This window comes from Triturus cristatus, chromosome 10 (assembly GCF_964204655.1).
Source record: "Triturus cristatus chromosome 10, aTriCri1.1, whole genome shotgun sequence".
NCBI classification, from domain to species: Eukaryota; Metazoa; Chordata; class Amphibia; order Caudata; family Salamandridae; genus Triturus; species Triturus cristatus.
Genome location: NC_140593.1, coordinates 145,536,042 through 145,562,991, shown reverse-complemented (window position 1 = coordinate 145,562,991; position 26,950 = coordinate 145,536,042). Strand labels below are relative to the sequence as shown.

General features: G+C 48.3%; 1 protein-coding gene across 3 annotated transcripts in view; it reads right to left on the bottom strand.

Moving 5' to 3' along the window:
* ACP3 (acid phosphatase 3) overlaps window positions 1-18,755 on the bottom strand; it is a 319,800-nt gene extending 301,045 nt beyond the window's left edge. For 2 of the 3 annotated variants that reach the window (XM_085630668.1, XM_085630666.1), the window contains exon 1: window positions 18,596-18,745. In XM_085630668.1, coding sequence (XP_085486794.1) covers window positions 18,596-18,709 — 114 coding nt within the window. In that variant the 5' untranslated portion in view covers window positions 18,710-18,745. Of the gene's footprint in view, window positions 1-18,595 lie in introns of all 3 variants that reach the window. The other variant, XM_085630667.1, reaches the window with a different exon arrangement.
* Between the last annotated feature and the right edge of the window lie 8,195 nt (window positions 18,756-26,950).

Here is a 26,950-nt window from a genome sequence, read left to right as displayed (position 1 = left end):
AGGAAGGTAAAGCCATCAAAGGGAGTCAAAGTGATATCCTCCAGTAGTTAAATGCAGGGTAAAGTAATCTAGAAAAAAACGGATTCTCTAATACAGATCTGAGTAAATGAATCAAAGTTATATCCTACTGTAACCCTAAAGCCAAAACCACTGGCATTGACAAATCTTGTTTTAAAATGGATTTCAAGTCACACAGTGGGCCATTTTTTCTTTTTACAACAGGAATGAATTAATCAACTCTTACTACCAGTTCCTATTGGTGCTGCAGTACGAAGAAAATAACGTTTTCAATCTAACTTGCATAATTTCCCTAAGTAGAGAAAGGGTTGCAACTGGCACCAAATCCTAAATCTGCCACTGGCCCCTGGTCTACATACTGTCAGACTTTAACACTTAAACAGCTGTTAAGACTGTCCGTAGAGGGCATTAACCACAGTCAAAGGCTTGAGTAGTAGACTATAATGCCTAATCAGTAATATTATCAGTAGCACTGGTAAAGTAGTAGTAGAAATATTTGTATTATTGGTGTTAATATAGTGTACATATATATATATATACACACACACACACACACACATATATACAAACACATATATATATGTATATATAAATATATATATATGTATGTATGTATATCAATCAATCAAGACTTATAAAGCGCAATAAATCATCTGTGTGGGTCTTGAGGCGCTGGAGTTGCTAGCTGCTTTGCGGTGCTCTGTCAGTCGAACAGCCATGTCTTGAGTCCTTTCCTTTATTCCCGGAGTGATGAGGTGATCCTCAGGTGTACGGGAAGATAGTTCCAGGCCTTGGCTGTCAGGTGAGAGAAGATGCATCTTCGAATGTAGCCTCGGCAGATCCAGGGAGTGGCTGCAAGGAAGAGGGAGGCGGATCGTAGGTGTCTGGTTGGTTGGTAGAAGGTTATTTGTTGACGTATGCTGGTCCTTTGTCGTCCAAGGCTTGGTATGCATGAGTCAGCATTTTGAATTGGCATCTCTTCTGGACTGGGAGCCAGTGTAGCTTCTTGAGGTGCAGTGCAATGTGGGTCCGTCTGGGGAGGTTGAGGATGAGTGCTGCTGCTGAGTTTTGTATTGTATGTAGTGTCTTCAGGAGGAAATTCCTCCGTACAGTGTGTTCCTGTAGTCCAGCCTGCTGGTGACAACAGCCTGCGTGACAGTCTTTCTGGTGTTGACTGGGAGCCATCTGAAGTTCTTGCAGAGCATGCGTAGGGTATGGAACGAAGCAGATGATACTGTGCTTACCTGTTTCTTCATACATAGCTTGCTGCCCAAGATGATGCTGAGGTTGACGGCGTGGTCTGTCCGGCAGGGGTTGGGCAGAGATCAGCAGGCCACTATGTTTCGTTCCATGGCGAGGTGTTGTTCCCAAATATGAGAGCTTTCGTCTTGTCTGTGCTGAGCTGGAGACAGTTGTCCTTCATCTAGCCAGCGATGTTCACCATACATCTGTGGAAGTTGCCTCTAGTAGTGGAGGGGTCTTCTGGCAGCAAGAGGATGAGCTGGGTGTCCTCAGAGTAGGAGATGATGCAGAGTCTGTGCGATCTGATGATGTTGGCCAGGGGGGTCATATATGTGTTGAAGAGGATGGGGCTGAGGGACGATCCTTAGGGACCACCGCAGATTATCTGCTTGGGTTGCGATGTGAACGGTGGTAGACGGATTCTCTGGGTTCTTCCGGTGAGGTATGAGGCGATCCATTTGAGGGCCTCTCCCTGGATTCCGGTGTTGTGGAGTCTATTGTTCAAGATGTGATGGGAGACGGTGTCGAAAGTGGCTGGCGGGTCTAGGAGGATGAAGGTTGCCGGTTCACCGCAGTCCTGGCGGGCCCTGATGTCGTTATTGCATACACTATTTAAATTTCAATATTAATTCATTTGTTGCCTGTGTTATGTAGTCACTGCCTGTCAGGTCCTGTAACAGGTACTCAGCGGCAGTCAGTGCTCCTTTGAGTCAGGCAGCGGTGGTGACAGGAAGTGAGTGGGGGTTAATGTCAGTGCACGTGAGCTAGTGCGGTCATGTAACTAATGTTGCTCAGTCAGCAGCTGTGAGAAGTAGGTAGTGGCTGCAAAAGTCAGCAGGTTTAGTTAGTGGTATTAAGAAATGGGCACTGGGTGTGCGAGCGAGTGAGACATGTTGGGGTGCTGTGAGAGAGGACTCTGGTGTCTAATGACAGCTTGATGGGCTGCAGCTGTGAAATGAGGTCAGTGCATCAGTGGCTGTGGAGGCGGCGTGTGGCTGCCTCTAGGCGTAAGGTAGCGGGTGTTTGTCAGCAAATGTGAGAGACACTCAGTATATTTAGCACATGTGCACAGCACAGCACAGGTTCTGTCATAGCAGTGAGTACATTAGAAGAAGCCAAGCGGACCTGGTACTGTTTGTGCGTAGGCAGTGGGTCGCTGTGGAAGACTTTCATGTATACTTTTTGTATTTGTAAAATACTGCTGTAACAGGGAATGGAAAAGTAGATAGTGCTGTACCAGGGGCTTTTGCAAGTGAAGCACTTCGACATCTAGTGCTCAGAGGACGGCTGGCATTGGATGGGCACTGTCGTTTCTATAGTATGCTTGCTTTTGAACACTCGCCTTATACTTGGCACCATGCCTTGCAGGATGAGTCTAACCACTGCACAGTCAGAGTGCACCTGGGAAAGGTGGACTGTTTATGTCAAATTCATCGAGGGGCTGCTTTTATATGAAGCTGCTTCTCGTGAAATGTCTTTGTGAAGCACTGTACCTGTACGCGGCACCGGGCATTAAACTGTAACAACACAATACAGAGGAGGCCATCTTTGTAGGCGGCTCAGTTTAAAGTAATACGCTATTTTGCACAGTGCTGCAGGGGTACACATGACACTAACATGACTGCACATACTGTGTTTGACAGAATCATGCATGCCATTACCATGCATGCCTTTAAAACATGTCCATTACAACGCATTAGTATTTACCATGCATGTCTTTACCACATACATTTTTACCACACATAATTAATGTCACATTATTCGGTCCTGAATTGTAACAATGCGACCCCCATAGGTCTGATATAATTTTTGGGTTTAATCCACATTCACAGGTTTTACGGGAATTGCATTTTATAGAACCATTCTTTTTGTTTGATAGCCAGTTCCTTTCTTTTCTGGGATCATAAAAACTTTGCGTAAGAATGTCCCCCAATGACCTTGTTAGGTCGAGGACCGTCCGGTCTGCCGAAGGCAGAACCGGAAGTCGGAGATTTAATGTTTCTGAGAGTGGCTCTTTAGCCCGCCTCTCTTTTTGCCTCTCCTCCATTGGCTGGCTTCCTAAACGGAGGCCAGCCATTGGAGGAGAGAGCCGTCCCTCCAAATAGGCTCCGTCTTTTTCAGATTCGGGGGCGTGTTCCGTGCTGTTCTTTCCACTTTTTAGCCACGCCCTTTCTCGAACAGCAGGAACACGCCCCCGAATCCGAAAAAGTTTAGAAGCTTCCATCCGCCATTTTTAGGTCTCGGCTCGAAGACTGGCTGCTGGGCTCGCTCGCCGTGGCAGTCTCAAGGAAGGTAGAGAGCAGGCAGCAGAGGCTTGGATTTTCCGCCGTCTTCCCTTTTTAGAGCCCCAAGCTCGCATCCAGCTCGCGCTCCGGGATCATGGTTCCATTGCAGGCTGGGAGAAGCCCCTCCCGATTTTTGGGGGCCCGTGACTCTTTGGTGAAAATGCCGATTCGGCACTACAGAGGCTCACTCGTCGTGATGAGAGAGGAAGCCGTTATTCGCAGGCGGACAAAAGCCAGATATAATTATTCTGGAATCAGGTTCGCTGATGCCTGTTTTCTTTTTCGCCACCCGATGCCTCTCTGAAAATAAAGGGGGTGGGGGGTCGTGGGGTGGTTAAGGCGGGAGGGCAGCTGGGTGTGACTTTTTTTTCCCCTTCATTTTCCTTACAGTGTTCCCATGCAGTCAATTGAGAGCAGAGGTGAGGGCGCAGGCTTAATTTAGGTCTATAAAATAACTGGGGGCGGGGAAACAAAATGTTCCTTTCATGACCTCTTGAATAAATATAGCAAGTTCATGAAAGACGTCGGAGAATTCAGCGGAACCCGAGTCAGGGGCGCGAGTGTCTGAGGGTGAGAGACGTGCAGGGGAGTTTATATTTGGGAGTCCGGAGAGCGACGTGCCGTCAGAATCACTTTTCACCCTGGACGTGGTGCTTTTTAGGCCCCCCTGGGGATTCTGTGAAAGAAAACTGAGTGCCTTACTGCGCTGGTGAATGAATCGGAAGCAGTGTGCTCCTGCCACTTAATGAAGGTTTACTTCAGAGTCTGCAAATGCGTACCAGATGAGCGGCTGCTGCGGGCCCGGCTCCCCGGCCATCTGTGTGTGTGGGGGGGGAGGGGAGGTGACGCTGCATGCCTGCCCCTGCAAGCACGTGCACACAGAGGTGGAGGGGTTGAGGCACAGGGTGGTGCACATCCCTGAAAAACTGGCCGAGTCTCGGTGGCGGTTTGGATACGGACCTTACATTCCTATGGCAAACCGCATTCCAGGCGGTACAGTAGGAAGCGGCATCACATGCCAGGCAGGCCCCGCCCAGCGTGCGCAGGGCCCCGACACACAGTATGGTGAATATTTGTACAGCATGTGGCGTGCTGAAGAGCAGCTACCCCGAACAGGGGCATAATTTCCACTGGTGCAGCAGGAGCAGTGACACCGGGACACAGGCTAGAGTAGCTCATTGCACTCGGAATATTGCTGTGTTTCCCAGTTCACACATCAGTCAATGGCGCGTTTCCTTACTTCGACTAGGGCCCATGACAAGCTGTCAATCCACTGATACCAAACCCACTCTCTCCACCATCAGAGCTTTGGTCTGTCATAGACAGTTGTTAATTCCAAGCTGTTTGCGATTATCTTCCAGTACACAGTGCTGAATGTGGCACCCGCTTCAGGGCTTTAAGTGTGCCGGGTCTTGCCGGTGCTAAGCACCGGCGCTTCTTCAAAGCAGTTGCAGAGACGGGTCCCTATCGGGCTCTGCATTTCTGCCCTCACCCTCAGGGTGGGAAAGAAAATCTTAACTCTGCATCAGTACCCCTGCTCAAAGACTTTGATGTAACTTCAAAGAGACTCGTTTTAGTTCTTTCACAGTCTCATCATTTTAAAAACTGAAACATTTTCAATATTATATACAACACAGCCATAGTTGTTGCTTATTTTTTTTATGCAACTAACAACCATTGACAAAGCTGATAGCCCTGGCTTGTTGTAGGTGTAATGTTACTTGTTGTATTATATATCTGGATTCAAAAATTCAAACATATGCAAAAAAAAAGCTAATGCCAATAGAAATGACAATGCCATTTATTTAGGGATACAAAAATGATAAAAAAAACAATGAGCAATACCAATAGCTCTACCTATAATATTGCCGAGACCATTGCATTGTAAATGCTTGTTTTTTGTATGCTGCTCGGGACCCGTGCCAATGACTTCTTTGAGATGTTTGTCCTTTTCCAATATATCCCAACTTTTATGCAGGATTTTTTTGATGGCGCCTTTTTACTTTAGCAACTTTCATAGTTGGTCCAGTGTTCTGTTGGTACAGTAATTGTTCTCTTGTTTTTTTTAATCAACCCTCTGCTTAGCTTCATTTAGGACAATTGGTGGGTAACCTCGATGGGTGAATCTTCCAATCATTTTAGTTATTTCATTTTCATATTCATCCTTCGATAAGCAAATTCGTTTTGCTTCCAACATTTGGTCAAATGGAGAATATATATATATATATATATACACACATATAATACACTTGTTTGTGTTGAATATATAGATATATATATACATACACACATATATAATACACTTGTTTGTGTTGAATGTATATATATATATATATATATATATATATATTACCTACTGGCGGTCGCCAGTAGGTAGTTATAGTTAGGACCACGTTTCCATAGGAAATCCGCAACATTCTATTTTGAATAACTTTGGCGCCGGTCGACGAATCCTCGCGAATATTTCAAAATAGGTGGGGCGCTACGCTCCGCTCCTACCCTGAAAGTCTCGGGGGGATTCGTCAAGCGGGGGCTGAGATAAAAGGGGGGTCCCAAAACGCGTTTTTCCCATGCATTTTTCCATAGGACCTTTAGACAGGGCTACAGCCCGAACGGCTGAACAGAATTACTTGAAATTTGGCAGAGAGGTAGTCCTCAGGTCAAGGAAGTGCCTTTTGTAGGTTTGGTGTAAATCTGTTCAGTAGATTCTGAGAAAATAGCCTTTAAATCAATATATATATCTGAGCCAGCTTACGGTGCGCTTACGGTACGCTTACCGTACGCGTACGGTGGCGTGCGCGAGCGCGATTCTGATTGGCTCTTAGATCTTAGTAAACATTCGAATCGGCCGAAACCAGGAAGCGGCGGCCGCCATTTTCTCTCTCGCACTGACAGTGATGATGAAAATACAAAGCACAAAAACATGTAAAGGGGCTGTTTAGACAGCTCCCACACACATAGCCATGTTGAGGGAGTCCCCAAAGATCCCCCAAGGCCAAAAACGGATTTTTTTTTTTTTCGCTAATTTCGCCGATTATGCTTACCGTACGCGTACAGTAAAAAATTATATATAAAAAAAAATTATCCACACTCTCCCCACCCCGTGTGCAATTGGTGTCCGAAGGCCACTAATTGTGCATGGCTTATAACAGATGTGATAAACTATAATATTTAAAAAAAAAAAAAAGAAAAAAAATTATCCACACTCTGTCCACCCCGTGTGCAAATGGTGCCCGAAGGGCACGATTTGTGCATGGCTTATAAAAATTACGAAAAATTAAAATATTACCTTTCAAAACGAAGTGCATCATATGTCCTCCATGTGCGCACGGTGCGCGAAGCGCATCGTGCGTACATGGCCCATCTAGCGTAACGTGGGCACAAAGTGGGCGCGCGGTGCGCGAAGCGCACCGCGTGCTTACCGTGCGCGCACGGAACGAACTGCGTTAAGTGGGCGCGCACGCCACGAATGGCGTAAAGTAACTTAGCATTTAAAAAACCGTACAAATTCACTGAAAAAACCATAGGTTTCACACACGTTATAGTTAGGAATTAGCATTTAAAAAACCTTGCAAATTCACTGAAAAAACCATAGGTTTCACACATGTTATAGTTAGCGGAAATTTTACTGATAAAAAAACAATGAAATTCCCCCGTTATAGTTAGTGCAGGCAACTATAACTCACGCGACCGCAATCTTCTGCTGATGACATATGTGTCTTTATGAAAAAAAAATATTTGTAATATATGTATAGCTAAAAATGTATGAAAGAAGACATGGGCAAATAAGTGTCTAAATACAGTATTAGCATCAGCAGAGGATTGCGGTCGCGTGAGTTATAGTTGCCTGCACTAACTATAACGGGGGAATTTCATTGTTTTTTTATCAGTAAAATTTCCGCTAACTATAACATGTGTGAAACCTATGGTTTTTTCAGTGAATATATATATATATATATATATACACATATATAATACACTTACCTGCGAAACACTTACCTTTTCGTTGTAATGGAATGCGTGGTAAACGTGTTCATGGCAAAGACAACCTTTGTAGAGACAAATGCGTTGTAATGGACGCGTGGTGAAGGTAATGCGTGGTAATGACAGCTTTGTAAATGCTGTTTCTCCAGGGCACAGTGCAAGGTGTGGCTAATATTAAGGCAAAGCCTTTGATCTTTTAGACACAGATACAATGAGTACCGTTGACTTGGGTTTTAATAGAGTCTACCAGTGTTTCGATGTGCTAGTCATATAAACACTTTATTGGTGCAGGGCATGGGTCTCCAACCTTTTCTATAATAAGAGCTACTTATATTCAGTAGCGGCTGGTGTTTGCTATAAGAGGTAAGGCGGGCGAGCGGGGAAGGTGCGGGGAGCAGAGGGGTCACAAAGGGAGGGGGCAAAATAAAAATAAAAAATATTTTTTTTTTAACTTAACTTCAGCCAGCCGCGACCTGCGTCGCGCTCCTTGGCTCCTCTTCTTCGGCACAGGCTCCCAGAATGCCATGCGGCCAATCCTGAAGCTGCTCTCACATGAGAACAGCTTCAGGATTGGCCTGAGCGCCCTCGATTAGGGCTCCAGGACAGACTGGGAGTCTGTGCCTGCTTTCTCCAACATGTTGGCGAGAGCTTCACTGAGCCTGAGACGGCAGGCCCAACCGCCATGCGAAGTGAAGGGGGAGTGCACTATCAAGCTCCTCTGTGCTGTCACCCACCTCCCCCCCAAGACTCCGCAGGATAGGAGAAATAAAACTAGTGTCGTTTTATTTTTCCTTTCCTGCCGTTTTTGGTGGGGCGACGCTCCTCTGCCCTTGCGGAGGAGCTGCCGCTGCTTATATTCAATGAAAATCATGCCAAGCTACCCACACTCAATCAATCAATCGATCAGGGGTTTATAAAGCGCGCTACTCACCCGCGAGGGTCTCAAGGCGCGGGGGGGAGAAGGGGGAGATGGGGAGATGCGGTTCCGGAACAGTCGAGGCCGAAGAGCCAGGTCTTGAGGCTCTTCCTGAAGGTGTGCGGAGTGGGGAGCATCTGATGTTGTTGGAGAGCTCGTTAATGTATTCGAGACTCCATCCGAAATGTTTACATTAGTGCCCACCATATGCAGGATCACTAGCAGTGATCAACTCAGTGTATCAGGCAGGTTTGCATGCATACATGTACATGGGTAACACACAGCTGCCATAGCTGCAATGCCCTTGGCACCAAGGTAATTATCCCCCCAGTACCACATGATTTATCATTTAAATATCAAATTTGGATATATCTTGGAAATTCATCCATTTTTCTCCAAACATCAACTCATGAGTTCTGAAATTACATACATTTTTGTCTCAAGTACACATGTATTATTTCGACCAAGTAACAGCTTTAAATTCAGTAAACTGGGCAGCACACAGTAGGGCTACTTACAGGTAGGTGGAGAGCTACACGGGCTACTATTTGGACAAGCCTGGTGCGGGGGAATCACAGTACAAAAAAAAGCTGAGTTTAGTGATTGTTTTAGCGAGAAACAGTATTTTTCCTCTCATATAGCTGTTCATTTTCATTCTTGCAGTCCTATACTTGCCATTATAAATGCAGGACTACAAGTCCCACAATGGAACGAGGTGTGTATGCTTTGAAGCTAGGACAGTCTGCAACCCTCTCACATGACAGGGCATAGACTAAATGTTCTGCTCTCCTAAAGTGTACTTCTCAAGCTACCCATGAGTGTGCATGGAAGGGATGGGTTATAAAAAATAAAGCATATGCATTATAGTGATCGGAAATGTACATTAGTTGCACTAGCGCATTCCAAAATGTAGAAAAAGAAATTCACGTAATGTCTGGCCAGTGAACAGAAGATATTGACAAGGGCTGTCTTTTTAGGTCTCGCCTTGCTATCGCGTAAGCAATCGCGTAAGCAAGACTATTGTAAGGGGGTTTTAAAAGTGCTCCCAAAAAGCGGATTGCATGGCTAGCACGCGCACAATCACGCGCATCGTGCCGCCATGCAATCCGTTTGGCAGCGCACTTCAAAGGGTCCGCTCCCCCGCCTGGAATGCGCTCCCCCGCCTGGAATACGCACCCCCGCCAAGCGCGCGCGCCACGCTCCGCCGGGCTTGTCTTGTTTTTCTGGGTAAATAACACAGAATTCCAGACGGGGAACTTGGCAGCGTCGCTTACATCGCGGAAAAGATTTTTAGTTACTAAGAACACAACACATCTTGTAAGTATAGACTTAATAGAGATTGAGAGACATTTAAATTTGTGTTACAATTGTGCTCCTTCACTTGGAAATCGACTTTTACTTTCAAGATCTGGATTTCAGGGGGGAGGAGCCTAGCGCGCAACCAAGATGGCCGCGTAGGTGCGAGGCTCCCGAGGACCTCCGCGACCTCCTGAATTAATCCTGGTGATATCCTGTTCTTGTTGAGGGGACTGTGTCGGTGAACCCGAGCTGAGGCGCCACCCGTTTTCCGGGTTCGAATTGGACCCCGGACACCGGTGGGAGCACCGATCGAAGGTTGCGGCCTTCTCCGCGCCGGCCCCCCGGATTGGAGTAGTGGGGCGATCCGGGGACAAAGTGAACAACAGCGGCGGGCAAGGCTGGGCGACTCCCGTACCCCGCGCTTTCACTTTCGCTTTCGCGCCCTCCTTGCCCTCAAGCGAGGTAGGGTTGCGGAGCGGGGTGCGGTGGTGTGGCCTTGTCCAGGTGCCCGGCTGACCCGCCGGCTGTGGGTCGTCCTGCGGTCCAGTGGTCGCCCTCCCCCCCCCGGAACCCGTGAACTGGTTTATCGGCCCGTTCGAGGAGATTGGCACGACGGTGGGAGAGCAAGCATGTCCACCAAACAAGATGGCGACCGGGCGAAGGTGAAGACGACCCGCCGTGGCCCGGCGCACCAATCCAACAGTATGGACCGCTACACTCTCCAGAAGGGATCTCCGGAGACATCGCGCACATCCCCGGCGGGCCCGACGGAAGCATCTGCTCAGCCGGTGGATCTGACCCTCCGGGACGTCATGGGCGCCATCGCAGAGATGAAGGCCTCGGTGGACCAGCGCTTCGACACCCTAGCGCAAAAAATAGACTCGGTCCTTGTGGATGTGAGCCTCGTGAGGGCTGACTTGTCCAAAACGAACGACCGGGTCGATTCCCTGACCCACACCACAACGAGCCTCACGACGGATGTGGTGGCCCTCCAGAAGGAGGTGCGCCGGCTCGGCCAGGCGAGCGCCCTGATGGACCGGCGACTGGAGGATTCCGAGGGTCGGGCCCGGAGGAATAATGTTCGTATTGTGGGGGTGCCGGAGGGACGAGAGGCGGAGGCGGCAGATCTTTTTGTGGAAGAATTGATCCTTACCCATCTCCAGCCCCGGGGGCTGAGTAAGCTTTTTGCGGTGGAACGTGCTCACCGGGTCCCTGGAGGCAGACCTAAGGCCGGTGCCCCGCCACGGCCTCTCATTGCCCGGATTTTTAACTTTCGGGACAGAGACGCTATCCTGCAGACCTCCAGGCAACAGGGACCGGTCAAGCTTGATAACATGGATGTGCATTTCTACCCAGACTTTACTCCGGCGGTCCAAAAGCAGAGACTGAGTTTTCTCGGTGTTAAACGTCGCTTACGGGACCTGAACCTTAAGTACTCAATGCTTTTTCCAGCTAAGCTGAGGGTGGAGGTCGATGGTCGCACGCACTTCTTTGACCGGCCCGAGGCGGCTGGGGACTGGTTGGACACTCTGCCTGGAGATCGGGGCCGAGGGGGTGGGGGGGGTGCGGTCAGCGGGGAGGGCCCGCCGGATCAGAATTGAGGGGTGAATAATAGGCCTTGCTCGGGACAATATTCCTTTACCATTTATTGATCGTATATGTTCCCCTCCTATGGAGGTCGTTCGGGGTCTGTTGGGGGCTTCCCTCCTCCTCTGGGGGACTAGTTAGTTTTCATCTATGGGGCGACAGGCACACTGCACTTTGGGGGGGCTGTCTGGGCTCATGCAGGGGTGCAGGGAGGGGGGAGTTCTGTTGGGATGGGGGGGTGGGGGGGGGTGTGTTGTTTGTTTGCACCGCAAGGCAAACCCGCTACTGTATTGTTGCTCTCAAGATGCTCTGTGGGGGACGACTGATTGTTTCTACGTACGATGGGGGGTAGGGATTTGACTGTGTTGTCATGGAATGTTAACGGCCTGGGGGATAGGATTAAGCGTGGTGTGGTCCTGCAGTTCTTGAAACGTATTTCACCAGATGTTGTCTTCCTGCAGGAGACACACCTTATAGGTAACTCCTTTCAGGCTATGAATCGGCGGGGCTATCGTTTGGTGGCCCATTCGGGCTTCACTTCGGGCTCACGGGGGGTGGGTATCATGATCAAGAACTCGCTCCCGTTGGAGATCGATGAGGTGCGCCATGATGAGAGGGGACGTTACACTGTCCTGGTGGGTAGAATGGAGGGTAGAGTGTTTATTTTTATATCAGTGTACGTCCCGCCTGGGTTACAAGCCACTACATTTGCGGACCTGGGGCGCCTCCTCCTGGACCTTCCGGGTGGCCTGCTGGTGGTTGGGGGGGACTTTAATGCGGTAGCTTCTGGGTCTATGGATCGTCATCCCCCTAGGGACCTCCCCCGGGCACAGGCGTGGCTGCCCGGCCTTTTAGACACACTGGGCCTGGTGGATTGCTGGCGACTAAAGCATCCCGCACAGCTGCAATACACCTTCCACTCGGGTGCCCATGGTAGCCTCTCGCGGCTTGATTACATCCTTGTCCCGGCGGCCTATGCTGGGAGGGTGGGGGAGGTGTGCCATCTGGCGCGGGGTATTTCAGATCACTCCCCATTGCTGTTACATTTCGATGTCTTCCCGAGGGGGGAGGGCAGGGTGGCTCCAATCAATGCATGGTATTTGCGCGACCCCACCATTCGGGCCGACTTGATCAAATCCTTACAGCGATATTTTGACGAGAATATGGGGTCTGTCCCTTCGGCCATCTCCCTGTGGGAGGCTTTTAAGGTAGTTCTCAGAGGGGAGGCCCTCTCCTTTATCTCCCATGCCCGGAGGCGCGAGCGGGAGGAAGTGACCCGGGTGGAGGCCGAGATCGCGGAACTGGAGGGTGACCTGGGGAGCGGGGTAACGGATGCCAAGCTGCATGTTCTGCACCTCAGGCAGGCGGCCTATAGGGCCCTCGTCACGGAGGCGGCCAGGGGCCTTAGTAGAGAGCAGCAGGGGCGATTGTATGATGTGGGTGATAAGGCTGGCAAATTGATTGCGTGGTTGGATAAGAGGGAGAGAGCGAGTCGTGTGGTTCCTTTGATTGAGAGGATGGATGGTGCGTGTGTCACCGAGCCGGAAGCCATTGTCTCCTGCTTCGCGGATTACTTCCGCGAGGTGTACTCCCCGGTTTCCCCCTGCTCGGAGGAAGATTCCCATGCCCTGCTTCGGGACATCGCGCTGCCCTCCCTTACGGTGGAGGACAGGGATTTGCTGGACGCTCCTCCCACCTCGGACGAAATAGCCCTGGCTATTCGCTCGGTTGCATCCGGCAAGGCCATGGGCCCCAATGGTATCCCCATCGAGCTTTACAAGCTGCGCCCGGATGTACTAGCGCCTCACCTGCGCGCGATGTTCCTGGCGGCCCACTCGCAGGGTTCCCTCCCGCCGGACCAGCGTCTGGCTACAATCGTGGTGATCCACAAGGAGGGGAGACCCCGTGAGCGGGTCACATCCTATAGGCCGATCTCGCTCTTGAACGCGGAGCCCAAAATCCTTGCCAAGGTGTTGGCCAACCGGTTGGTCGGCGTGGTGGGCGATCTGGTCCACCAAGACCAATCTGGCTTTATACCCCACCGCAACACGGCTCTTAATCTGCGACGCTTGCACGGGGTGCTTGCGCGTGTCCCGTTTGTGCGGGAGCCGGCCATCTTGGCGTCCTTAGACGCCACCATGGCGTTTGACACGCTGGAGTGGCCATACATCTGGGCGATGCTGGCGAAATTTGGATTTGGACCGGGATTCATTAGCTGGGTCAAATTGTTGTATTCGGGCCCATTGGCGCAGGTGGTGGTGAATGGGCGAGTCTCGGCCCCGTTCGCGCTGGGGCGGGGCACGCGTCAGGGTTGCCCCTTGTCGCCGCTCCTGTTTGCACTGGCCTTGGAGCCCTTGGCGGAGTGGCTACGGTGGCACCCTTCTATCCGTGGTCTCCGCTGGACCCCCGAGCATGAGGACCGCGTGTCCCTCTACGCCGATGATATCCTTTTGTATCTCGCCTCCCCGCGTAAATCGCTGATTGTCCTGGTTGATGTTTTGCGCTCCTTCGGTCGTAACTCAGGCCTCGTCATCAACTGGGCGAAATCCTGCGTATATGTGCTTTCCGGGGAGGCTCCGGCCCTACCACGGGACTGCCCGATCCAGATTGCCTCCCAGGGGTTCCGGTACCTGGGTATATATATTACTCTAGACCCGGAGGCCCGCTATGAGCGGAACTTGCTACCCCCCCTCCAGCGCTTGAAGGAGGACGTTGCGCGTTGGCGGCGTCTTCCGCTTTCGCCGCTTGGCCGAGCGGCCTTGTTTAAGATGATGTCCTTGCCGCGCTTTCTGTACGCCCTCCAGAACACTATGGACTTGGTTCCGGCGCGCTACTTCCGTGAGGTGGAGAGCCTCCAGCGGCGCCTGTTCTGGGACGGGAGGCCGCGCATTGCTCTGGCTAAATTGACGCTCCCGTGGTACGATGGGGGGGTCGCCCTCCCGGACGTTAAACGGTATTACTGGGCCTCCCAACTAGCTGCAATTAATCATGGCCTTTACGGGCCCGCCTTGAACCCGGCATTTGAAATGGACAAGATGCTCCTGCCCGGTGGCGATTACAATCGAGCGCTCTACTCTGGCGCGCCCGACTCCCGTCTGACGGGACCGACGCGTGTCATGGTGCGTGTCTGGCACGCGGCTAATGCAGCTATGGGGTGGAAGGACCGTTTGACCCGGGCGTCACCGCTATATGCGTCTGAGAGGTTGGGCTCCCTGTGGACATCGAAGGGCTTCGAGAAGTGGGACACGATCGGAATCAGCACGGTGGGAGATCTCTGGACGAGGGGGGGATTCAAAACTTTTGAGACGCTGCAGACGGAGTTTCAGCTGCAAGGCAGTGAGTACTTTCGGTACCTACAAGTCCGCCACGCGCTGGGCTCCGTCTTTCCGGATGTCGCGTCCATTCCGGAGTCTTCCCCCCTGGAGGACAGAGTGCTGGATGGCCATGTCCCGGACAGCACAATCTCCCTGATATATAAAAAACTGATCAACGACAGATCGTGCCTGCTGACTAGTCTCCGCGAGGCCTGGGTGGCCGACGGGCTGGAACTGGACGACGAGGATTGGATTTCCGCGGTGGCCTCTCCGAAGGAGGTGGCCATCCCGGCTCGCCTTCGCTTCGTCCAGCTTAAGATCCTTCACCGGGTTTACGTGACGGGGCCAAGGCTTCTACGTATGGGCTTTGCTGGTGACGGATTGTGTAAGCGTGGCTGTGGTGCTTTGGCAACCTTCATGCACATACTGTGGGAGTGCCCAAAGGTGGAGCGATTCTGGCGTGGTGTGCATGAGGTTCTGCGTGTGGTTACGCGTGTCGCGCTGTTGCCTGAAGCGAGGAGATGCTTGCTGAATGTGTGGGAACCAAATGACTATTCGGTCCCGCAGACGCGGTGGGTGACTCTGGGATACATGATAGCTAAGCGGGATATTGCTCAATTGTGGGGATCCCAGAGGCCCCCGGCGGTGTTGGCCTGGAAAGAACATATGGATTGGTGCATGTTTCGTGAAAAGGTGGTGTATGTGGCGAGGGGTAAGCCTGGGGCGTGGGTGAAAATCTGGGGCCCCTGGAACGCCTACCGTGGGAATATTTGTGAGCCGCCACTGCTACCGGCTGCCTCGCCAGCTCCGTCCCCCTAGCCGACCCCCCTCTCTCAGCCGTGGGCACGTGGTTCCCCAGTCCCTGATCTACTCCCATTCCCCTCTTCAGAGTTTTGCTGCTGGTTGGGATCCCCCACTTACGGAGCACGTGCCGTCATTTTGGATTGCGGGTTGCCTTGCGGGTGTGGTTTTTTGTGTTGTTCTGTTTTGATAAAAGGAAACCGTATTGAGGGCTTGGGGTTATGCGGCCTGCGCTATTGATGTCTCCTGCTTTACCAATCTGCACCGCCAAGAGACTCTTACTGTATGTATGTCATATGCTTTTGTCACTCTAGCGGCCGGCCGGGTGGTTGTAGGCCCATAACTGTAACTTTTTCAAAATGCAATAAACGGTTTCAAAAAAAAAAACAAAAAAAAAAAGATCTGGATTTCATTAGGGTAACGCTCTCACAACATGAACCCTCCTCCACAACTTCTCGTTTTTTAAAGTAGAATGACACGCTTAGAAATGCACCCCTCCCACAGCTCGCGCAGCTCCGGACAACAGTAATACGCTTTATTTAAATACAACTTTGCTGCGAAGGCCCTCGGAAAAAACATTAGTTCACTTACCTTAAATCCAGGGAACCACGTTTATGCGCCTACGCTCTCGTACCTCAAGCAGGAACAAACATTTTCAACTGCTACTCCGATTGTCCCCTTCACAACATCTTAAGGCATTATTCACCCAGAAAGAAAAAAATCCACTCCCACCGCTCGGGAACGCAGTAAGGCGCGTTGTTTTAAGTTGCTTTTAAGTAATCCCCTCAGGATACTGCTCCTTAATTTAACGATAAAACGTCTCACCAGTTTAACGCGTAAAAGACGGCCGTGCCCACAAGAAAAAATATTGAAACAGGGTGCTCCCCTACTCTGAATCTTTCACAGCAATTGCCTCATTCAATCCTCTCCTTCTCAACACCTTCAGCCGCCAGCAAGTCCTTCAAAACTAAGGCAGATTCGACAGTCCGCTCCTAGAAGCCATTGACAACAATTACTAGAAAAAAAAAACACAATCCCTAAAGCTCCTTTGGCGTGCTTCCTTAAAGTGAACTACTGCGTCCTGTAGCTGGTGGTAAAATCTTATACAGATTTAGGTGAAAAAGCCACACGTGCACTCCAGGGATTTCATGCTGCTTAGGTCGATAACATGGTAGGGGGACCAGGGCTCACAGTTTTGCATGAGATATGCCTGTTTTGCACTTGGTGTCTAGCCTATTTCAGTAAACTCTTCAATCTAGTCCTCGGTTTCACAGAGGGGCGATTAAATTTTTTTGCGACAGTTTCTGTTATGAATTGCTCACCATGGATACTTAGCAGTGTCCAATAAAGTAAGCTAATTAAAAGTCATATTGCGGGGGTTCACAATTGCATTACATTTAATTATAGCTGCCTGTTCGGTTATTAGTTGCAGAGGAGTGCGGTATTTGTGTGCGCTGCCTTCAAATAGAAGTGTTGTTCTTTAGAAGGTTTTTGCGTTACACGTTCAGTTTTGGGTATTGTCCCCTTGACAGAAACTTGATTACACACATAAGTCACCATGTGCAAACAAGTCCACTACAACCGCTCTGGGACGCAGTAAGGCGCTTGATTTTAACGGTGCATTTTAATTAGTAATCCCCTCGGGACACTCATCCTTTCTTTCAATGCAAAACATGTCACCTATTTAACGCAGGAAATGCACCTGTGCCTACAAGGTTAATATTGGAACATGCTGCTCCTCCACTAGGACCCTCCTGTACACCTTCAATTCTTCTAAGGCAATAACTACACGGTCATCAACCACTCCGTTCATGCAGCTTCTAAGGGAATTGCAGCGTAATTTTTAATATACTGCTCTAACGCGAAGCGCATAGGAACAATGCTCAGTCAATGACTCAAAATACACCAACCACATCTTCATGCCCCTCCGCTCACGTACCTTCAGCATAAACAAGCATTTTCAATGCAATAGATCTCTCATTTATACGAGTTTGAGCTATTGGCATTGTAAATGACAATGCCTTTTATTTAAGTTTGGTTTTTTTAAAACATAAATAAAAGGCACTGTCATTTACAATGCTAATAGCTCAAACTCTCGCAAATGCGAGACCTATTGCATTGCAAATGCTTGTTTTTTATAAATTATGGTTCAACCTCCGAAGCACTTTATCCACTTTAGAGAATACACAGTTGCCAAAACAGCGCCCAGAGAAAAACCCGGACCAGGCAACAGGATCTGTGATGCATTTAACTGTGGAATGTAAACACTTAATTTGAAAAAAAAAGTAGGCTGCGGGTGCTGCTTGGGCAAATAAAGCGAATGCATTTTAATTATAAAATGCAGGCAATGTTCCTGATGTTAGGCGCCAGGCAGACGGGCCTTCCTCGGGTACAGCAGGACAAGAAGAGCGAGGGGGCATGGCCCCCACTTCCCAATCAACTCCACCACTTACTAGCGCTAAGGCACCCTAATTCACAGTATTTTCCAACTAACAAAGGTCAGTGACTTAGGTACTCAATGCTGGCGTCTGTGAGCCGCCTGCAGTGCACAGAGTTTAATGTCCCACTTCGAAACCTATTGCAGAATTGAGTCATTAACAATCCTGTCATCTACAGTGGTGCGAAACGACACATCTGATGTAGTGAACGCTGTATAAAAAAATATTCAAATTACAATAAACATTTTTGGATAGCGCTCGTGGCCCTGCTGGGCAGTAAATAACAGCTGCTACTTTTGAACCAGTCTGGTGTACACTGCGGTATAGCTGTTTCGAAGCCGGGATGCCCTGGCCCAAAAGTGCGGCTCGAAAGAAGCTGTTTTCATTTATTTTACTTTCACAGAATGAATAGAGCTTAGAGGCAAACCAGTTCACGGGGGCTTATTTACAAATCCCTTGCGCCACAGGTGCGACACTTTCCCCCATGTTCAAAGTGACGCACCTGCGGCGGAAGAGCCTTGTAAATATGCCCCCACTCCATCCTGCCCCCCTCGCGCTTTTCTTTTGATCCACATACGCGAGTCAGTTACAGCTGCCCTGCACTAGTGAGCTATGTTTGCGTCCAGACCTGGAGCTACTGTTGCTCTGGTACCGCCTAGTCCCGTTGCTAGGGAGGAAGTTGCCAAGTGTGCAAGGGGGTCGCTCACTCACCACTGTCACTAGTTTCAGCTTCCGCTCGGCGGCGCTCCCGGGAAGCAGCTGCAGGCAGAGGCCGCCCAGCAGCAGGCACCAGACAGACGGAGCCCGGCCCAGAGCGCCCTCCATGGCGCGGCGGCGCGCAGTGTCTGAGGCGCAAGATACACTTGGCACAATGACACAACAGAAGGGGGCGGGGCCATCTATGACTTCAAAGAGGGCAGGGGAGTGTGCCTGCCTAGGAGGCGCATGCGACTGGCTCTGTTTCAGATCGCTTCTACTTTCGCTTACTCCTCTCCGATCCAAACGTGCCAGGCATGTTTTTTGGTTCACGATGACGACCCGTAGGGAGAAAATGCGCCAGAAGTCTTTGAACCATTCAAACAATCGATGTATTCTTACTGTATTGTGAATTGTAGTTAGCGACTTGTTTTTATAGTTTTATTAAGCGCTACGAATCGCCTTTCGCTTAATTCATTCATACCAGGGCACAAGTCCTAAAAAAAGAAGTGGGGGGACTAACCTGGTTCGGCAGTAAGCAAGTGAAATCATGATGCGTATCATCACTGTGAATGATGTCACGACGAGTGACATTGCACGTGACATCACCGGAAGTGACCGCACTGGAAGTGACATCACAAGAAGTGACATCAGATATTAAGACCTCACACATATGTTTATCAGGTATATCATGAGTACATTTAAGCGCATTATGAGATTTAACAAATGAGGTTTGGCGTTGGGGATGTGCCAAAAAAGTGGCGCAATCTGACGCAAAATCTGGGCCTCAACAAATACATTTATTTTTTTCAACCCTACCACAAAGAAATTGGCAACAAGAAGCATGGTAGTATATCTGGTATTTTTAATTGGTAGCAAAGTCTACATTTTAAAATATTTGATTGCGTTAAGGCATCTGCTGTGAAGGTGCCCTGTAAATCTCAGGGAATAGTACTCATGGTGAGATAACTCTGGAGGTTAATGCACTTGCTGGAGAGATTTTTGTTTTGCAAAGTTCCAGATTTTAATCAAAGTAGTAAAGAAGGTAAATTTGTCTTCTGCAAAGCACATCATCTAACACGCAGATGACAGATTTTTATTTTATGTACATAGTAATGTGTATGTTACGTAAAGAGCTCTGACACCCTGCATTGGGTTGCATAGAGCTATAAAATAAATAAAATAGTGGTATTTAAATTGTGATTGTGCAAATACTGGGACAGACCAACACATCTGACATTCTTACAGTACATACATATTTCTTATTTACAGGAACTGAACAAAATCAAAAACATGCCTGTCTTAAGTACCTGTGAGGAGATAAGCTGTGTGCCTTTGTTTCCACTCTGTGGTATTTATATGTGAAGTTCCAGGCCACTTCAGTCAGGATATTCAAACAAAAGGATGCCTGATGGCCTCTTAACTTCGGCCCAGCTGGATATGAATAAAACAAGCATTTGCAATGCAATAGGTCTCGCTTTTATCTATGTGTTGGTTTCACCAGCTATCTCTTCATCAACAGCTTCATTGGAGTTTCAGACCCTTCTTAATTTCAACTTGCTCTCGATACAGGACCTTCTCGATCTAATGACGGATGTATGATCAGGCTCTACGCTTATCTTTGCCCGCCCTCAGGTATTTTGCAATTAATCTCTACTGCTGCTCCAGGCCTTGCTATCAATATGCAAAAAATCAATCACATCAGAGATGTTCAGAAAGCCTGAATCAGGCACTTTTTTTTACCCCTGCTAAAAGAATTTAAAGCAAACTTCTTAGCACCTATCAGCCAATTTCATTGCTTCCTCACCCAATACATTTTTTTTATAGAACACAACAAGATCTTTGATAAGGTGCAGTCAGGATTTTGTCCAGTTCTGGATTCCCCCACCCCGTAGCACTGACACCACCTTGGTTTCTGTACTTGATGATCTACAACGTTTGGCAGACGAGGACAATTCCTCTGCCCTTGTTCTTCTAGATTTGCCTGAGGTCTTCGACACGGTCTCAATGACTGGGGAGAGGATGTGGTCCGTCGGCTGCGCTGCCGATTTTGGTGCAGGAAACCAGAGTTCGAGCCTCGAGGTCGCGTCCACATCCTGTGATTCTGGGCAAATCACTTAATCTCCCCGTGCCTGAATATGTAATGTAAATACGGTGCTCATGTACAGCGCTCCAATACCTTCGGGTCGAGTTCGCACTATATAAAAGATGCAAAAAAAAAAAAAAAATCTGTCTTCTGTAACATCTACAGGAGGTTGGAATAGGAGGCTCTGCCCTGTCTTAGACTAAGTCTTATTTGTCAGACAAGGCTCAAGCTGTGCAGCTTCGTCCTTTTCAATCTGAGGTGAAACCATGTCTCTGGACGTGTCTCAGGGCTCATGACTAAATTCCACTCTCTTTAACCTTTAGGATTAGCTGTCTTTTGATGCTATTTACGGCTTTAGCAGCTGCACGCAGTGCTTAATTTGACCCGGTGTCTTCGGCACTCTTTTCTCGGGACTGAGACTGATTGGTAAACATCAGAACACCCTCCCACTGAGCCTACTACAGACCCAAGACCTGCTGACCTTCAGGATAATGCTCAAGACCTGGCTGTTCGATCAGTAGCGCCCCACCCCCAGCGCCTTGAGACCCTCGCGGGTATGTAGTGCACTTTACAAATGACTGATTGATTGATTGATTGATTGATTGAGACTTTGACTAAGAACAAGAGAGAAAGGCAGTAAAAGAAGGACGCAGGAGGGAGAGAAAGCTGGAAAGGGAGAAAGCAGGTATGAGGTCAAATTAAGACTAGACAGCCTTGGTATTTGACCACCCGGACATTAAGAATCGGTGCTGGCGGGCTTCTGAGAAAAATCTGGGAGCCAGCACTTATTCTTTTGCAAATCAGGCACTGGCTGCGTGATAGTGGTTGGAGAGTGGATGAATTTCAACTCTCTTAAATTAAATACTGACTATACTGAAGTTATTGTCATCTCTGGGTGTGATTCTCCTACAGCTCTTCCCACAGGAATTAGCGATATCTCCTACTCCTGTTTCTTCTGTCTGCATTCTGGGCTTTCCGTTTGATAAAGATCTGGCCTCGGCTGATCAGGGAAGCAAACTTTATTCCATGTGTTTTTTTCTTGTTGAAGTTTCTCCGAAAATCTTTATCATATCCTCCTGTCCATCCTAGACCATTAGTGGTGTAAGCTACGATTCTCAGCCATTTGGACCACTGAAAATCTCTCTGTTTGGCTTTGTCTGCATCCATTCTACATCAACGACAGAGAATTTTAAATGATACTGCTTGCCTAGCATTACATCGCCCCAGCAGCTCTTACGCGTCTTCAGCTCTGAGGGCACTCTGTTGGCTTCCAGTCCCTAAGAGAACTATCTTCAAGGCAATGTGCATTATTTTTAGGGCCTAGCTTCGCTTTGGCCCCACATATCTGAGGAAATTCTATCATGTAGACTGTCAGAAACTTAAAATCTTCTGATGCGCTTCTCTTGGATGTGCCAAAAATACATTGTTCTCACATGGGAGGGAGAGCATTCTCAGTCATGGCAGCAAATACCTGGAATTCCAAACTATTCCCCCGCGAGCCTCCAATCATGTGATGCCCTTCTGTAAGGCTCTGAAAACGTGGTTGCTTTCTAATTAGGTATTCGGTCTTATCTCTGCAGTCCTTAGTTCTCAGTTCCAGGACAAATAGTGCACAAAACCCATTTCTCAAACTTGGGAGCAAATATGCACAGTGCAAATAACCACTCCACAACTGCAAAATTTCCACAAAAACACAAGTTTGCAATTCATAAAGAGGGCCTGCACACTCAAGGGGTCAGCCGTGCTGGTTAGTGATGTGCCACTCGAGCTGTGCCATATAGGTATGAGCTGCATGTGCTTTGGCTCATGTATGTTCATTGACATGCCCCAGTGCATGTGTTGAAAGGGCAGAGGAAGGATGGAGAAAACAGGACGCCATTCCGGAGAGGCGAGTGTTTATTTGTGAGTCCGGGATGCACTGCCATATAATGCCACTAAGAAAAACATCTTTATATGAAACGGACACAATTGTAAGGTGCATTTGTAGACCCACTTGCACAAATCTGGTTTCTAAATGTGTTTCAAGCACCACTTTCCACAAATCTTACTTGCACAACGTTTGCAGTTTGTGCAAAAGTTTTTATGAATGTTTGCTGAAAGAAAGGCGACAAGGCCACTTACGTGGCATATAGAAGACTAGGCACAATAGTGAATTTATATGTATTGTAGCATGCCATATCGCCTCACAACCCTGACAAGGCCTCCCAACATTTTTGGGAGAATGAATAAGTGTCTACTCCATTGGTTGCGTTTGATTCATAGAGTATGGATTTACGGAGTGGCCTGTCAGAAGGGTTTTGACATCATGCATGTGGTTTGGAGGGTGCTCCAAAAGGGTTGCAGCAGATTTGTAGCCACACTACTGCATCAGCAACAAGGTGTAAGAGAGATGCAGTGGGATTTTGCTTGTACAGCTTGAACATATAGGTATGAGCCGGTATCCTGGTATACTTACCATTTTAGGTCAGGCTTGGTGGCACAGCTGCCTGACAGACCTACCAGTTCTTTAGAATATCCACAGAATGGGCTTCGGTCCCACCCAGAGAACTACAGCTATGTCACCTCATGGGATTGGCTGTTTGGTGTATCATTCCTCCTTCTATGCAGTGCTTAAATTGCAATGCCTGAGAGACTATTCTACATCCAGAAAAGTACAGTGAATTATTACACATTAAATTCGAGTATGATTTTATACAGAAAGCACATTTTTTGTTTTGTTTCTATGCTGCAGCAGAGTTTTTATTAAAAAAAAAATATTTTACGCACAACTAAAAATGCTAGGCATGTCTATTGCCCTTAGCAATGCTTGAGGTCTATGATTTTATAGCGTACATTACAGTAAGTTGGATGGACAGGTGGGTGTTTGTGATGGGTAGATAGTGGCATGTAAGGGAAGCGGTTCCGGGTTGTGCTTTTGGTCACTCGTGACAATCGCAGTCATATCACTGAGCACCGGAACCATGAGAAATGTGTGCGAGAGCATGTCTGGGTGGTGTGACCTCTGAGCTCAGTGAAGACCATCTCCCGCATACCTAGCTAATTCCCCTTATCTTAATACAATAAGGAGCTGTAGAGGGTAAGTGCCAAACCGCCCTCCACTCAATAATCAATAAATCAAATAGGGTTAGGCACTAAAGAGGGATCTGATTTCTACCAGTGTTAAGGACCCACAAAGCTTCGAGACAATACTTGTATGTCTTCTACTACTGGTGTTATTTGAATAGGACCACAATTTTCTGGATATAACACAAGTAGTAGAAGACATACAAGTATTGTCTCGAAGTTTTGTGGGTCCTTAACACTGGTAGAAATCAGATCCCTCTTTAGTTCCTAACCCTATTTGATTTATTAATTCCCCTTATCCTCAAAAGCTCTGAGTAAGGATAAAAAGGCCCCCCTGCTGTAGGAAGGACAACAATAGCGAGCTTGTCCCATTCCACAAAGAGTACAGGTCAGGCAACAGATACACATCTCCGTCCTTAATTACAGGCTGTTGAGGAAAAGTGCTAATTATTAAGTAACATTCACCTTATTTAAGGGCCTATTACAGACTTCAAAGCTCGCTGTTCTCGGGTTCTGTCAGGGGTAAACAGGCCATTTTCAGGACAAAAAAGGGATTTTCACACCTGGTAAAGGGGCAGTAAAGCCGATTCCCATCTTGCAGATTTTTATTGCTGGCAGGGGAGGCCGGGGACAGACTGCTGGTCTGTGTGAATTGGAGAGAGGGCGGGATCATTGTGTACAATGCGTGGGAGCAGGTGGGTGTCTGACAAGCCCGGGCTTGCGGGGCCAGAGGGTCCTGTGAATGCGTGCCTGTGGCAGACCGCTCCAGGTGGCGGCCCGAGGAGAATGCCACAGAGTGTTTGCAGAGGGCTTTCAGAGATGTCTCAAAGAAAGGTGCCATTTCGCCTAGTATTCTGATGTGCAGTTTGCATGAAAGATCCTTTGTCAGACATGTTAAAGGCGCGCTGTCTGTGTTTGCACTTTCTTTGAGTTGTAGTTGTTCTCGACAGGCACTGTCTGGCTTTCGGGCTCTACGGGTCTGTGCGTGTCCTTTTAAGAAAAAAACAAGCCCGCAAGCAAAAGAGACGCCATGCGGTGCGCGTGTGCCAGTGAAGAGACGGCGTGCGCGTGCACATCGGCTGTCCGGGAGCGCACATGTTTTGTCTCCCTTCTGGCACCAAACCGACAACAATAGTCTCGCCAAGGCAAAGCAGCGCATGCGCTGCGTTCGCTAGGTGAGACCTAAAAGCTCCCTCGCTGCCTGCACGTTGCTCCTGGGAATCGCAAGCAGACAATGTACAGGCGCTGCTGAACGTGTCCCGGTGTCTGAATATTGCACCGGGACAAGTTCAGCATATTTCTGTGGGTCCCAACTTCATGGCAGGGGAGACGGCGTCCACCCTGTGAAAAGAGTGGGGGGACGCCGTGTACCTGCGTGTACACCCAACTTGTGCCCTGATTCATACATAGCTCATGTGAAGCGGAATGGAAGAAAGCATTGAAAAGAAAAATGGTCCATCTGACGTTTTTATGTTATTATTAGGGTAACCAACTGGCATGGGTGCATTTTCAGGACAGTGAGTGTAAAAATTCAGGACAAAGGGTCAAAATTCAGGACAAAAATTCAGGACAGCAGGTGAAAATTCAGGAAACAACTTCGGGACAAAAGGTACGTTTTACAGACACATCAGAGGAGGTCGCGCAATAGTATATAAGCAAGTACAAGACAACCACTTAAGTACAAGTCAAAATAAGTTTATATTAGGATGAGGCAATCGTGCAGACAAAATGTTTTTTCAGTATGTCCGCAGCCTGCTACCTTAGACGATTCAAAACTGGCATCTTGCTCCAGCAGGTATATTAGTCACCAGATAATGGTGAACCACACCTAAATATAAGTGAGGCCGCTTTTATTGTTGATTGAAAACTGCTGGATATACAAGGAACTTTGCAGTGCCAGCCCCCAGAAACACCCCCCAACCCCTTTCCAGCCTGCCAGGGACACACCCAATGCCCGGTCCGGCCAGTCCGGCCTTGCTACCACCCTCCAATGGTGCCCCTCATCTTCACATAGACCGTCTCTCATGTGTATTTAATTTCTTTTATAGTGTCACTCATCCCAAGTATGTAGGGCAGGGTGTCGGAGTGCATTACATCACACACACATTATACAGAGACAATGACTCATATAAACGTAAAAGTCAATGTATAGGAAATGTTACTTAAGATAATGGGTGCTACATGGTGTAATCATTCTTTTATCTATCATTCAGTTTTTCACCATTCATGCTGTCCTTCCATCTATGTGCCCATCTGTATCCAAACATATTCAACCATTTGCAAACCTATCCACCATACATCCCTCCATCCACCCTTTTACTCCTCCATCCATTATTCATCCATCCAACCTTTTTTACCCCATCCATCCGTACACTCATCCATCCACTCTTCCACCCATCCACCTATTCACTCATCCATCCAGCCATTTACCCTTTCACCCATTAAGCCATCATTTCACTTACTCATCCATCCAACCAGTCACTTATCCTTCCATCCATTCACCCTTTCAGTCATTCATTCACCCTTTCTCTCTCCATCCACCCTTTCATTTATTCACCCATCTATCCATCTTTTTGTTCATCTACCCCCTTTTACTCACTCATCAATCCTTACATCCACCCTTTCACTCATCCATCCATTCACCCTTTCACTTATCAATTCATCAATCCATCTACCCTTTCACTCATCCATCCATCTTTTCACTCACCCATCCACCCTTTTACCCATCCATCAACCCTTACACCCATACTTCCATCTATTTACCTTTTCTCTCATCCATCCTTCCACTCACTCACTCATCTACTCATCCATTCATGAATCCATCCATTGACCCTATTACTCATCCATCCTTTCACTCATCCATCCATCCGTTCTCTCATCCATCCACCCTTTCACTTCTTCACTCATCTATCCATCTTTTTCTTCATCTACCCCCCTTTTACTCACTCATCAATCCTTACATCCACCCTTTCACTCATCCATCCATTCACCCTTTCACTTATCAATTCATCAATCCATCTACCCTTCCACTCATCCATCCATCTGTTCACTCACCCATCCACCCTTTTAACCATCCATCAACCCTTCCACCCATACTTCCATCTATTTACCTTTTCTCTCATCCATCCATCCTTCCACTCACTCACTCATCTACTCATCCATTCATGAATCCATCCATTGACCCTATTACTCATCCATCCTTTCACTCATCCATCCATCCG